Consider the following 12,682-nt stretch of genomic DNA (forward strand, 5'->3'; position numbering starts at 1 on the left):
GGCACCCAATGATGGTTTTACCAATGATAAGTTTTATCAATGATGGGTTTTACCAATTATGGGTTTTACTAATGATGGGTTTTACCAGAGATGGGTTTTTACCAATTATAAGTTTTATCAATGATGGGTTTTACTAATGATGATTTTTACCAATTATGGGTTTTATCAATAATTCCAATAATGGATTTCACCAGGGATGGGTTTTACCAAGGAAGGGTTTTAGCAGGGATGGTTTTACCAGGGATGGGTTTCACCAGGGATGGATTTCACCAGGGATTGGTTTACCAATGATGAGTTTTACCAGGGATGGGTTTTACCAGCGATGTTGTTTTTGTTTCCCCCCAGGTCTCTCCAAGTCCCTTGGTCTCATTGAGGGCTATGGTGGCCGTGGCAAGGGTGGCCTCCCAGCCACCCTATCCCCTGAGGAGGAGGAGAAAGCCAAGGGACCCCATGAGAAGTATGGCTACAACTCCTACCTCAGTGAGAAGATCTCCCTGGACCGTTCCATCCCGGATTATCGCCCCACCAAGTGAGTGCCAGGGGCTCCAGCAGGGAATGTTTGTGTTCAGGTGTCACCCAGAGCCAGGAGTGCTGGGGCTTTCCCAGTCAGGTTTGGTGCTGCTGGCTCTTCCCTTGTTATTCCCAGGGCCCTGTGATGAGAAATGGGGGTGGCTGGGCTGGAATGAGCTCTTGGAGTCACAGAACCACTGATGCTGGAAAACCCTCAAAGGTTGTTGGGTCCAACCATTCCCCAGCACTGCCAAGGCCACCACTCACCTGCGTCCTCAAGTGCCACATCAGCAGAGCTGTTAAACCTCTGCAGGGATGTGGATGCACTGCCCTGGGCAGCTGGGCCAGGGCCTGAGCACCCTTTCTGTCAGGAAATAATTCCTAACATCCAACCTAAACCTCCCCTGGCACAACTTGAGGCTTGTCCTGTCAGTTGGTACCTGGGAGAAGTAACTGATCCCCACCTGGCCCCACCTTGGTTCCAGGTAGTTGGAGAGACTGAGAGAGTTCATCAAGATGATTTATCAGGGGAAAAATGGGAATTTCATCCCAGTCTGTCTCTGTTTTCCTAAAGCAGTTCATGATTTTGGGTGGAAGTGATGCTATCAGAAGCTCAGCTCTGCTTTCACTGAGGTTTTGCTGTTTAATACCCTGTAAAAGTGTGTAGAAATTCTTCCTCCCTCCCTCCTTGTCAGCTCCTTCATGTTCCTGCAGGATCTCCTCAGGCTCCTCCCAGCACAGGGATCCTCCAGGGACACTCTGGGATCTCCCATTGGAGACTTGGGCCTTTAAAGGGAGTTTCTACAGGCAATATCTTTCCTGTCCTTTTTTTGATTGAGCTTTTAAGGTGCTGGTGATGTTTACCTGCCAAGCAGCACAGGAGAACAGCCTTTAGAAGAGGTGACACATCATTTTGTTAAGAGGATGAGGAAAGACACGCTGCAGGTTTATCTTTGTGAAGCTTAATTTTAGATATGGCTGCCAGAGTGTTCCTCAAAATAGGAAAGTGTCAGTTTGTCCTGTCCTGGAGTGGAATCCCTGATAAAAAAATGAGCTGAGAGAGGTTTGGATTGTGAAAGATCCGTGTCCAATGCCTGTGTCGTTGGGGCAGTGACAAAGGTGTTGCCTGGCATCTGCAGAGCATTGAAAACCGTGCAGCAGGGATGCAGCTCTGTGGGGCAGGAGGGGGCAGATGGTCCAGGCTGGGGCAGCTCTTGTTCCCTGTGTCCCCAGAGCTCCAGATTGTCCAAGGAACAGGGGCATCTTTTGTCCCCTCTGTTCCAAGGGCTCCAAATTGTCCAGGACAGCAGGGGCAGCTCTTGTTCCTTCACCTCTCTGTTCCCAGAGTTCCAGATTGTCCAGGGGACCAGGGGCAGCTCTTGTTCCTCCTGTCCCCAGAGCTCCAGATTGTCCAGGCTGGGGCAGCTCTTGCTCCTTCACCTCTCTGGGTGCTGCCTGAATTCCGAGCAGCCCCTTGGAGCATCCAAGGCTGTCAAGCACTGACAACAGAAATCCCTGGATGAGTTTCCAAAGGAATGGAGCCCATTGTGCATTGTGCTGCTGCAGCTCCTCAGGCAGGCTGAATTGCAGGTACAAATTGCACCTTTGCCTCTGTGATATGCAAATCCCAGCACAATGCTGGATCCTTGGAGCGAGACCTTCCCCAGCACTTACCTGGGGCTGAGCTGCTGATTTCCATTTCTCATCCCCAGCTCTGACTTCCAGCAGAGCCAGCATTACTTGGCGAGAATTAATTTGAGAAGTAATGTTTCTCTTCAGATTTGGGGGGAAGAAAAGGATTAATTGTGACATTTTCAGCCTTGCATTGTATTTTTCCTCAGTTCCACTATCCATCATTCCATGGGAGAGAGGGGGAGAGGACAGGGCACAGCATTCAAAATGCTTCATTTTGGAGCTGGGCTGAGATTTGGGAGGGAATTTGTGCAGCTGCACAACTCAGTGCCTTTTATCTATGTAACAACTTCAGGAGTGCATTTTGTTTATTGGTTTTCTTTTTGTTTTGGGCATCAATTGGCTTGATATTGTAAGAGAACAGTTGGTCTGTGTGTAATAGGCTGGAGTTTGCAGGAGAATTTGGAAAGTTTCACCTCTTCCTACCTCTGGCTTCAAGGTTCCCTCGCTATTTAGTGCATAAAGTTTTATGGCTGATTTTATGAAGGGTTGAACACAAACCATTTAAGTCAAGTATCCTGGTCTCTGATTAAAATAGATTCAAGTCAAGGGAAATTAGCCTAAATGGCTTTGAAATTGCAGCATTAGTGGGGAAAAACTGTTGAAAACCCTCCAGCTGATAAGCATTACAAAGCATGTAGTGGTTTTAAATATAATAGTGAAGCTGTGTGGTTCAGCTAAAGGCTGCAGAGTGTCTGGAATGCCAATGGACTGGCACTGGGCCTGGCACAGGCTGGCACTCCCCAGCCTTTCTCTCAGTTTTCCCTGTTTTTAAGGAAAGATTCATGTGGTCAAGTGTCAGTGCCCTGAGTGCTGAGCAAAGCTGCATTAGAGCTCTGAGGCCTTTCCCTGCTTCTTGTGCCTGGGGCCAAAGGGAAGTGGAGCAAGGAGAGTAATGGGGAAGTTTGGCACATTTTGTGTATATTTTTGTGTCTCCAGGCTGCCTGCACCTCGTGGTCAGCCCCACTGAGGGTTCAGGTACTCAGATATCCCTGCTCCATGGGATTTCAGGAGCTGTTGGTGAGGAGGAGCCAGTCCAGCTCACAGCTCAGGGTCTCTCAGTCCTGCCCAGAGGCACAGAAAGGAGGGGTTTCCCAGGGAGAATGGTCCCAGAGGTGTGAGGATGATGTTCAGGAGAAGGTGAGGTCTTTCCCAGCACCAGGAGCTGTGGCAGAATACCTTGTTTGCCCTGATCTGGGGAATTGGGGTGTCACTTTTTGGTAATTTGGATTATCATCTTTGCTTTAGTTGAATTATTTCCTTCCCCTTTCCCTTTCTCCTTCCCTTATCCCTTCACTTTTCCCCTTTCTCTTTCTCTTTCTCTTTCTCTTTCTCTTTCTCTTTCTCTTTCTCTTTCTCTTTCTCTTTCTCTTTCTCTTTCTCCTCTCCACCTTCCCCCTTCCCTTTTCCTTTTCCTTTTCCCTCTCTCCCCTTTCCCATTCCACTTCTCTTATCCCTTCCCTTTTCTCCTTCTTCCCCTTCCCCATCACCCCTTCCTTCTTTCCCTTTTGCTTTTTTTACTTCCCCTTCCCTCCTCCTCTTTCTCCTTCCCTGTTCCCATTTCCCCTCTCCTTTCTCCTTTCCTGTTCCCATTTCTCCTCTCCTCTTTCCCTTCCCGGTTCCCTTCCCCTCTCTTCTTTCCCCTTCCCTGTTCCCTTTTCCCCTCTCCTTCTTCCCCTTCCCTGTTCCCATTTCTCCTCTCCTCTTTCCCCTTTTCTGTTCCCTTTTCCCCTCTCCTCTCTTCCCTTTCCCCTTCCCTATTCCCTTTCCCCTCTCTTCTTTCTCCTTTCCTGTTCCTTTTTCCCCTCTCCTTTTTCCCCTTTCCTGTTCCCATTTCCCCTTCTCCTCTCTCCCCTTTCTTGTTCCCTTTTCCCCTCCCCTCTCCTCTTTCCCCTTCCCTGTTCCCTTTTCCCCTCTCCTCTTTCCCCTTTCCTGTTCCCTTTTCTCCTCTCTTCCCTTCCCCATTCCCCTTTTCTGCTTTCCCCTTTCCCCATTGCTGCTCCCCTGGGCTGGGAGGTGGAAACCCTTCCCTGCTGTTCCCCCCTGAGGGATTTGGGGCTGTCCTGGGCTGATTCCCAGAGGTCTGGGATGAGCTGTGTGGAGCTGGTTCCAGGCAGGAGCTGTGCCTGCCCCACCTGGACCTCACCCTGAGCAGGAGAGGCTGTGCTGGCTGTGCACGAGACTTTCCAGTGAACCAAGTCACACATTCCAGCTGGGAAAGCTCTTCCTTGGGCTAAAACAGGCAGGACTGGGGTTTTGGGGTGAATTATTCCACAACCTGCTGCCAGGCAGTGCCATAGTGAGAAGGGCACTGGGAACACATGCCTAATCACGCTTGATTGGCTTTTTTGGCTTTAAGATGAGATTCCTGCATGTTCTGGAAAACAATCTCAGCTTCCAGATTGGAAGTACCCAAGGTGCTGCCTGCAGGATTTCTACACAAATCTTCACAAAAATGAGCTGGAGAGATTTTCTCAATTTTCTGCAAAATCCTCTGAAGGACAAGGTTGCTGTGTGAGTTTTATTGTTTATCCATGCCCAGCACTCGCTGCCTGCCTGGGGAGGATGGGGCTTTGGGAGATGTGTTGTTTTCTATATTGAAAGTGAAGCATATTTACATGGGATGCCAGGGCCTGCAAACATTCCCTGCTTGGATACAACATTTTATGCACCTCTGTTGTATCCTGTGATACAGGATTTAATGGGAACCTCTCCTGTGTGTAGCCAGAAAATAAAATTGCTTTGTTAGATCAGCCTGCCTGTCCATCTTATCCACTATCTAATCTCTGATAGTGGAATTACCAGATGCTTCAGGTTGAAGAAATCATATTAAGGGAAACTATGAAATAATCTGCCCATCTGGTACATTTTGCCTCCCCCATTCTCTCCTTTCAATCCTATCCAACATAAATGTGGAGTTCTCATTATCTCTTTAAAAGTCTGTTCTTTTCTGGAATCCTGCTAAGCTCTGATTCAGTGGTATTTTATGGCATTATAGGATTAAGGGGTAGATTTAAGAGAAATAATACCCACAATTGTTAGGACTATTGGATCACTGGGTGCAGATGACACATCCCTGCTGCTGCAAATCTCCTGACAGCTGTTCTCAGGAGGGGAGCCCCGAGGTATTAAAGTGAAGAGCAAAGATGGTGTAAGAGATAAGCAACTCCCAGAGTCTGATTTCTCACAGGTTTTGAGGGGTTCCCAGCCTGGAGACACAACCCTGTTCTCCTGCCTGCCTTGGGGTCCTGCTCATGGTCAGGAGGTGCATGGAAAGGGACTTTGGACAAGGGGATGTAGTGACAGGATGAGGGGGAATGGCTTAAAAATGCCAGAGGGCAGGGCTGGATGGGATATTGGGAGGGAATTCCTGCCTGTGAGGGTGGGGAGATACAGGAACAGGGTACCCAGGGAGGCTGGGGCTGCCCCTGGATCCCTGGCAGTGCCCAAGGCCAGACTGGACAGGGCTGGGAGCAGCCTGGGACAGTGGGAGGTGTCCCTGCCATGGCAGGGGTGGCACTGGAGGGACTTTGAGGTCCCTTCCAGCCCAAACCCTTCAGGGTTCCTCTGATAGAGAAGGTTTGGAGGTGCTGAGAGCCTGATTTGCTGCTGTGCTCTCACAGCACCTGCTCTGTGTTTGCCCTGTGGGGAGGTGTCCCCATCACCTGCTGCTGAAGAGGGAACAGTTCCATGTCCCTGCCTGGTGTAAGTGTCCCTGTGGTGTTTGGCTGAGTCAGAGCCATCCCTGCAGCTCTCAGGGCCTGAATCACCCGTTTATTTCCGGAGCTGCTGCCGTGGGATTGCAGCACCAGCTGCCTTTGGCTGCTTTATTGCCAGGGACCTCATGCAGCAGCAAGCTGAGCCTTTCTTTGGGATGCACTGCAGAAGATGGAGAGCTTTGGCTTCTGGGTAGACTTTGGGTTGTTGTTTGACAGCTTAACTTAAAGAAACTAAATTAGCTTCTGATAAATTTTTATTTCAAGTGGTTTTGTGTGGCCTCTGTGGGCTCTCAGTGTGTCCCTGTTGGTGCTGGAGCACTTTGTGGGGTGAAGGGAGCCCCTGTTCCCCTTGGGGTCTCTCCCCATCCCTGGAGAGCCTCCCTCAGATTTACAGGATGTTGCAGGGCCCAAGAATTCCATTTTGGCTTTTTAATCACAGCAGAATGCATATTTGGATGGTGATGGATGTGGGTGTGACTGAGACACACCAGCACTGCCCAGGAGAATGCACCTGCAGGCTGTAATTGAGTCTCTACCCATGAGACCCCTCCTGCCTTCCCATCTCTTGTGCTGGATCCCAAATCTCCTGCAGAGCCCCCACTGGCCATGGTTTGTGCCAGGGGCTCAGCCTGTGCCCTCTGATGAGAAGGTTCCAGTGCCATCATACTCATATTCCAGTGAAAATACAGAAATCTCTTCCACTGTGGGACTGACTGAACCCCCTGGCTTTGCCCTTGTCTCGGATTTCTCTGGGACCAAGGCACTGAAATGAGGGATTTTCCCAACCCCTGCCACAGCCTGGGCAGGAGATGTCCCTGTCACTGCTCCATACACCTCACCTCATTTCCTTCCCTTTAACAAAACCAAATGCTTTCTGCCTTCCCCTGCCCACAGGACTGTGTTGGCTGTGGTAGAAGTGTCTGAGATGTGCAGATATCACAGTGGGAGAGCTCAGGGATGGCTTCTGCAGGATCTGAGCCATTCCTGAGCTCACATTTGTGCTGATGTGCCTGTCACTCGTGTCCTGCCCTGGGCTGCTCAGCCAGCCTTCATGAAGTGAGTCTGCAGAGAAGGACAACATTTAAGAAGACAAAACAAACTACTTGAATTATGAGAGTGATATTTGCTGGGAAATAGAGTTCCATGCCTGTTTATTTGTTGTGATTGCTGCTTATTGCAAACAAAGGAGGTCAGAAGAGCTCCTTCTCTCTTGCATGCACAATGTGCTACCACAGTCTGCAAAGAGTGCTTTGGTTTGTTTCAGCCCTACATACAAACAACAGCCAAGAAGCAGGATGTCGGGCTTTTTCTTAATCAAATAACTGAAGGGAAAACTAGAGAGGAATCAAGACAGTGAAAGAACCAAAAAATTACTTTTTCAGATATGAAATTCCCTTTGAATTGCACGTGGGAGTGTATTAAAAGATCCTTACAGCTCTAGGAGAAAGCCAGGACTGGTTGTGCTCCTTCTCTCCTCATAGATGGTTGTGGGTTTGATCCAGCATTGTATGAAAACACTCCTGCCCTTGGCTTTTTATAGCTTCAGCCATAAAAAAAGACAAAGTAATATTTTCTAGTACTTGGAAAGGTGCCACCTGAAAATTTTCTGGGAGAGCAAGTAGAGAAATCAGGCAGTGAGTATCGGTGTCACAGCTCTGGCATGCAGGAGCTGTGCCTCAGAACAGGGCTCACCAAAGCCAGAGCAGATTTGCAGCTCTGGGATGGATTGTTGGATATTTTCTGTCCATGTGTTGTTCTGTCCAGCCCAATCTGTCCCATCTCTGTGTGGCTCCAGGCAGTTTTAATCTGTCAGGCTGCAAAAAGTCATGGAAACCTCCTGAGCTGGAAGGGACCCTGCTCAGGAGAATGGGAATCACTGAGGCTGGAAAATCCCTCCCAGCCCATCCAGTCCAAGCTGTGCCCCATCCCCACCTTGTCCCCAGCCCAGAGCTCTGAGTGCCACCTCCAGCCCTTCCCTGGGCACCTCCAAACCTCCCTGGGCAGCTGTGCCAGTGCTGAGCCCCCTTTCCATGGGGAAATTCCTGCTGCTGTCCCCCCTGAGCTGCCCTGGCCCAGCCTGAGGCCGTTCCCTCTGCTCCTGTCCCTGTTCCCTGGAGCACAGCCCGACCCCCCCGGCTGTGCCCTCCTGTCAGGAGCTGTGCAGAGCCACAAGGGCCCCCTGAGCCTCCTTTGCTCCAGGCTGAGCCCCTGCCCAGCTCCCTCAGCCCCTCCTGGGGCTCCAGACCCTTCCCAGCTCCATTCCCTTCCCTGGCCATGCTCCAGCCCCTCAGGGTCTGCCTTGAAGCAAGGAGCAAAATCAGCCAGTGCAGCCCTGGCCCTGCTCAGACACCCCAACAACCCCAGCCTGGGCATCCCTGGGAGCAGTTTCCAAACACCCCTGGAGCTCTGGCAGCCGCAGGGCTGGGGCCTTTCCCTGGGGAGCCTGGGCAGGAGTTGTGTCACCTCTGCACCCACCCAGGTCCTGTGTCCCTGCAGGAGGGGCTGGGGAGGATGTTGGGAGTTGTTTTATGCAGGGGCTGCTGTCAGAAAAGATACCCTGGAATATTCTGTCTGGAAGAAACCCCAAGGATCACCCAGTCCAGCCCTGGCCCTGCACAGACACCCCAACAATCCCAGCCTGGGCATCCCTGGAGCTCCTGGAGCTCTGGCAGCCTCGGGGCTGTGCCCATTCCCTGGGCAGCCTGGGCAGTGCCAGCACCCTCTGGGGGAAGAACCTTTCCTGAAATCCAGCCTGAGCCTGCCCTGGCCCAGCCCCAGCTGTCCCTGTCCCTGTCCCACAGAGCAGGGATCAGAGCTGCCCCTCAGGAGGAGCTGCAGCCCAGCAAGGTCCTGCTGGTGTCACTCGAGGCTGTGCCCAGGCTGTCCCTCCCTGCTCTGAAGATCATTCCAAACCAGCTCCATCCAAAGTCAGGTTTTCATTTCTCCAGCGTCCCCAGGGCCCTGAGCTCTGAGGAGCTGCTGCTGCTGCTCTGTGTGCCCTGTGCCCCTCCTGCCCTCCAGGGATGGGGCTGCAGCTTCTGCTGCCTTTGGGGTGGTTTGCAGAGAGGAAAAAGCCTCTTTGCTGCTCCATTGCTTCCCCAGCACTAACACAAACCAGCAGGCTGTGGAATAAATTCCAGTATTGATCTTTATTCCTCAGTGTGTTTGGACATGCTGCTCTTGACTTCCAGCAATGCTTTTTCTTGAAAACTGGGCAAGCAAAGGCTCTAAAAGCACACTTTTCCAGCTGTGCTTTACATTTGTTGGTTATGATTTCAGCCCATTCCTGTGACCTGCAGGAGCCTGGTTCCTTGGCCACACAGGCAGCTGGGGCAGGCTCCCCCCAGAGCTGGAGCTGCCGGACTCCCTGTGGAAATTTTAGGGATTTGTGCTGCATGGATTTAGATGGGGACACAGGACAACTTTTCCTTTCCCTTTTGAAGCAGAGATGACTGGAGCCCACGTTGGCAGCTTGTGTGGGGTCAGGAGTGTGTCAGAAGCCTTTGGTGCTTGAAGTCCCAATATCTCCTTTAACCCAGTTGGGAAGAAAATGCTTTGGGGAAAGCAGCTGGAGTTGTTTAGTGTTGTTAGAGAGTCTCTTATTTCCACTGTGCTGCTCAGTGTCACCTGCAAACGCTGTGACCATGGATTTATAGCACGGCACCTCGGGGTTCTTAATGCCATGCATTCCACTAATTGTCAATTTTCCCTTCCTGACTGCAAAGTTATTACCTGTTCTTGTAAGGTGGGAACATGGTGCTCCAGGGAAGGCTTCTGTGGCAGAAGTGTGCTATAAACCAGTTCCTAATGTAAACACAAGTATTAAATGATCACTTTGGCAGAGGATGGGATTAGTGTAATTTAACAACTTGCTTTTGTGCTCCTCTGAACTCCTCTGCTGAAAAATACCTGTGTTATCATAAATACTTCTGCCCTTCTGCCCAAACTGTGCTTATGAGAATGAATGAAGCAATTTAAGCTTTGGATACACTTCTCTCCAGTTGGCTTCCAAGGAAATCAGGGCTTGTGTGTTTGTTTGTGCCACCAGCCTGCTCCCCTGGACGGCCCAGAGCTTTCCTGTTCCAAACCAGCACATGCCCAGCCAGAGCAGGCAGAGGGGGAGTCAGGCTCTGCTGCTTTGACAGCCTTGCTCTTGCAGCCATTTGTGCACTTTTCCAGCAGGAAAATCCCAGAGCAAGGAGGTCTCAATGACTTATTGTGTGTGTGTGTGAAAGAGCTGGGCATGGGCAGAGCTGGGTAAGTGGATGTGACACTCAGAATTGCTCTGGCTTTTATCTCCCTTAGATCTGTCTGAGCCTAATAACTTTATTACAAGAGCCTCTCACCAGAGTAAATTCCATTCTCTGCATTCTGTTTTTACAACTTTGCAGATGATTTCTTCTTAGGACTTGCCAAGTAATGTGCCTTTAGAAATGTCTGTATGTCCCTAAATTGTAATGGCTATTTTTGAGACCCTGATTCTAAAATAGAACTGAACATTTCTGAAGAAGAATTACTGGGAATAAAGTAGGTACTTTAAAATCTAGTTTCTTGGGGAAATGTGAGGAAGTTTCAGGGCTTTGTGGTTAGAAATAGTTTGAGAACCTGCATCTGTAAACATCTGTACCAGACAGCATTAGGTGTATTAAGATGCTTGGGTCACAAAAAATGTACATCACAGGATAAACACAATAGATTTAATGTTGGCAGTCCCTTTTGCAAGCAGACATGTGCACTGAATCAGCAAAATCCAAAGTAGAATAAGCAATTAATGAATGGAGCATGATGAGGAAGTGGCAGGATGAATAGCAGGCTGAGCATTTGCTTTCTTTAAAGCCTGCTCATAATCTTTACAAAGGCCAAATGGAGATCAATTCATTTCCTGGTGAAGCTTTATTTCAGAGGACAGCACAAATGCAGCTTGTTTGGTACCAGTGGGCTCCATTTGTGGAGCTGTCTGTCACCAGAAGGACAAACCCAGCAGGTTTTCCTTCTGCCACTGAGGATTTCAGGCAGGAAGCAGCACAGATGTTAGGGCAGAGCTGGGCAGCAGTGCCTGTGGATTAAGGGGTGCAGGGAGCTTGAACCTGCCTGTGCTGGCACAGCAGAACTTGCAGTGGATTTACAACATTCTGTCCTTCAGCCACAGAGCTTTGCAGCCCAGCCATGGGGAAATCATTCAGTCCCTTCAGGGCCCCATGGGTGCATCAGGATTTACCTCCCAGGCCTTCAGCTGCTGAGTTTGGGGGTTTGCTGTGGGCCAGAGGGAACCTGAGGAGCTGCAGGCAGCAAAGCCAAGCCCTGGGTGTGTGTGATGGTGTTCACAGGGGTCTTATGTTGTAGGAAGAGATGAGGATCTGACTCCATATTTCAGAAGGCTTGATTTATTATTATATATATTACATTAAAACAATACTAAAAGACTAAAAGAAAAGGCTTCATCTCAGAAGGCTGGCTAAGAATAGAACAGAATCAGAAAGACTGATAACAAAGGCAGCTGTCCCAGACCCTCTGTCCAAGCCAGCTGGGCTGTGATTGGCCATTAATTACAAACATCCATCATGAGCCAATCACAGATGCACCTGTTGCATTCCACAGCAGCAGATAATCAATGTTTACATTTTTTTCCTGAGGCCTCCCAGCTTCTCAGGAGGAAAAATCCTAAGGAAAGGATTTTCATGAAAAGATGTCTGTGACAGGTGTGTCTGGATGTGTCTGGCTGTGCAGGTGGGGAGAGCTTTGGTGTTAGGGCTGGTGAAAAGCAGGTGAAAGTCCAATGGCCTTGGTAAGGTGAGGATGAGAGACAAGGAGTCCAGAATTCCCCACTTTTCAGGTGGGCATGCAAACCTCTGGGGTGTGTAGGTGACGAGGATGTCCTGGGATATCCCAAGGTGTGGAGTTAAGCTCATCAGAAATCACATTAAAGCCTTTAGAGTTCATTGTGTATCTCTGCACATATTTTGATATGAGTCTGCTGTGTTTTCTCAAGTGTGTTATGGAATTATTTAGGTTGGAGAAGCAGCCTAGGACCATCGAGCCCAGCACGGCCAAGGCCACCACCATGTCCCCAAGTGCCACATCCATGGCCAGTGCTCCCCAGACACACCCAGGGTGTACTCAGTGCCACTGCTGGCTCCTCTGAGGGCTGGGCTGCTGCCAGGGTGACAGAGGAGTGTGTCACTGTGGCAGGCTTTAGGTGCTCCTGTCAGCATCTCTGGGCTGGCAGCAAACAAATCTCCAGCCCCAAACCCTGGCCCTGGGCTGGAGCGGCTCTGGAAGGTTCTGTGGCAGGGAGCTGTGGCAGCTGTCCTTTGGGTCTCTGCAGGAGGAGGCAGGCACAACAAAAAGGATGGGATGTGAAACCCCATTTGTGGGGCATCTCCAGCCTGTCCCTAAAAACTGATTGTGTTTTGGTTTGGGGTTTTATGAGGGGACAGGGGAAAGTTGGAGTATTTTCATTTGTGGTGGTTTTTTCTTAACCTTGTGATAATTCAGCTTTTGTTTGACAGGCTGTGTTGCTTGGATCCCTCCCTCCCTGCTGTGAGGTGTTTCATTGTGCTGCAGTTCTGCACCAGGTTAAACTGGGTGCCTTTGTGTGCTGGGGCTCTGAGCTGGTCACCTGTGTCCCCCAGCTCTGTCTGTTGTGTATTTTGTGTGGCAGAGGTGGATGTGTCACCTGGGACAGCAGAAAAGCCACACAGGAGCAAATCTCTCCACAGAACAGCAGGGCTGGTGTGAAGCTTCCTCTGTGGAATAAAGGG

At 50.1% G+C, this 12,682-nt stretch overlaps 1 protein-coding gene across 1 annotated transcript in view; it reads left to right on the forward strand.

Annotated features, from left to right (window-relative positions):
- GALNT17 (polypeptide N-acetylgalactosaminyltransferase 17) overlaps positions 1-12,682 on the forward strand; it is a 237,154-nt gene that overhangs the window by 59,524 nt on the left and 164,948 nt on the right. The window contains exon 2 of the mRNA XM_074557284.1: positions 346-529. Coding sequence (XP_074413385.1) covers positions 346-529 — 184 coding nt within the window. The remainder of the gene's footprint in view (positions 1-345; positions 530-12,682) is intronic.

Source organism: Zonotrichia albicollis, chromosome 22 (genome assembly GCF_047830755.1).
Source record: "Zonotrichia albicollis isolate bZonAlb1 chromosome 22, bZonAlb1.hap1, whole genome shotgun sequence".
In the NCBI taxonomy this organism is placed as follows: Eukaryota; Metazoa; Chordata; class Aves; order Passeriformes; family Passerellidae; genus Zonotrichia; species Zonotrichia albicollis.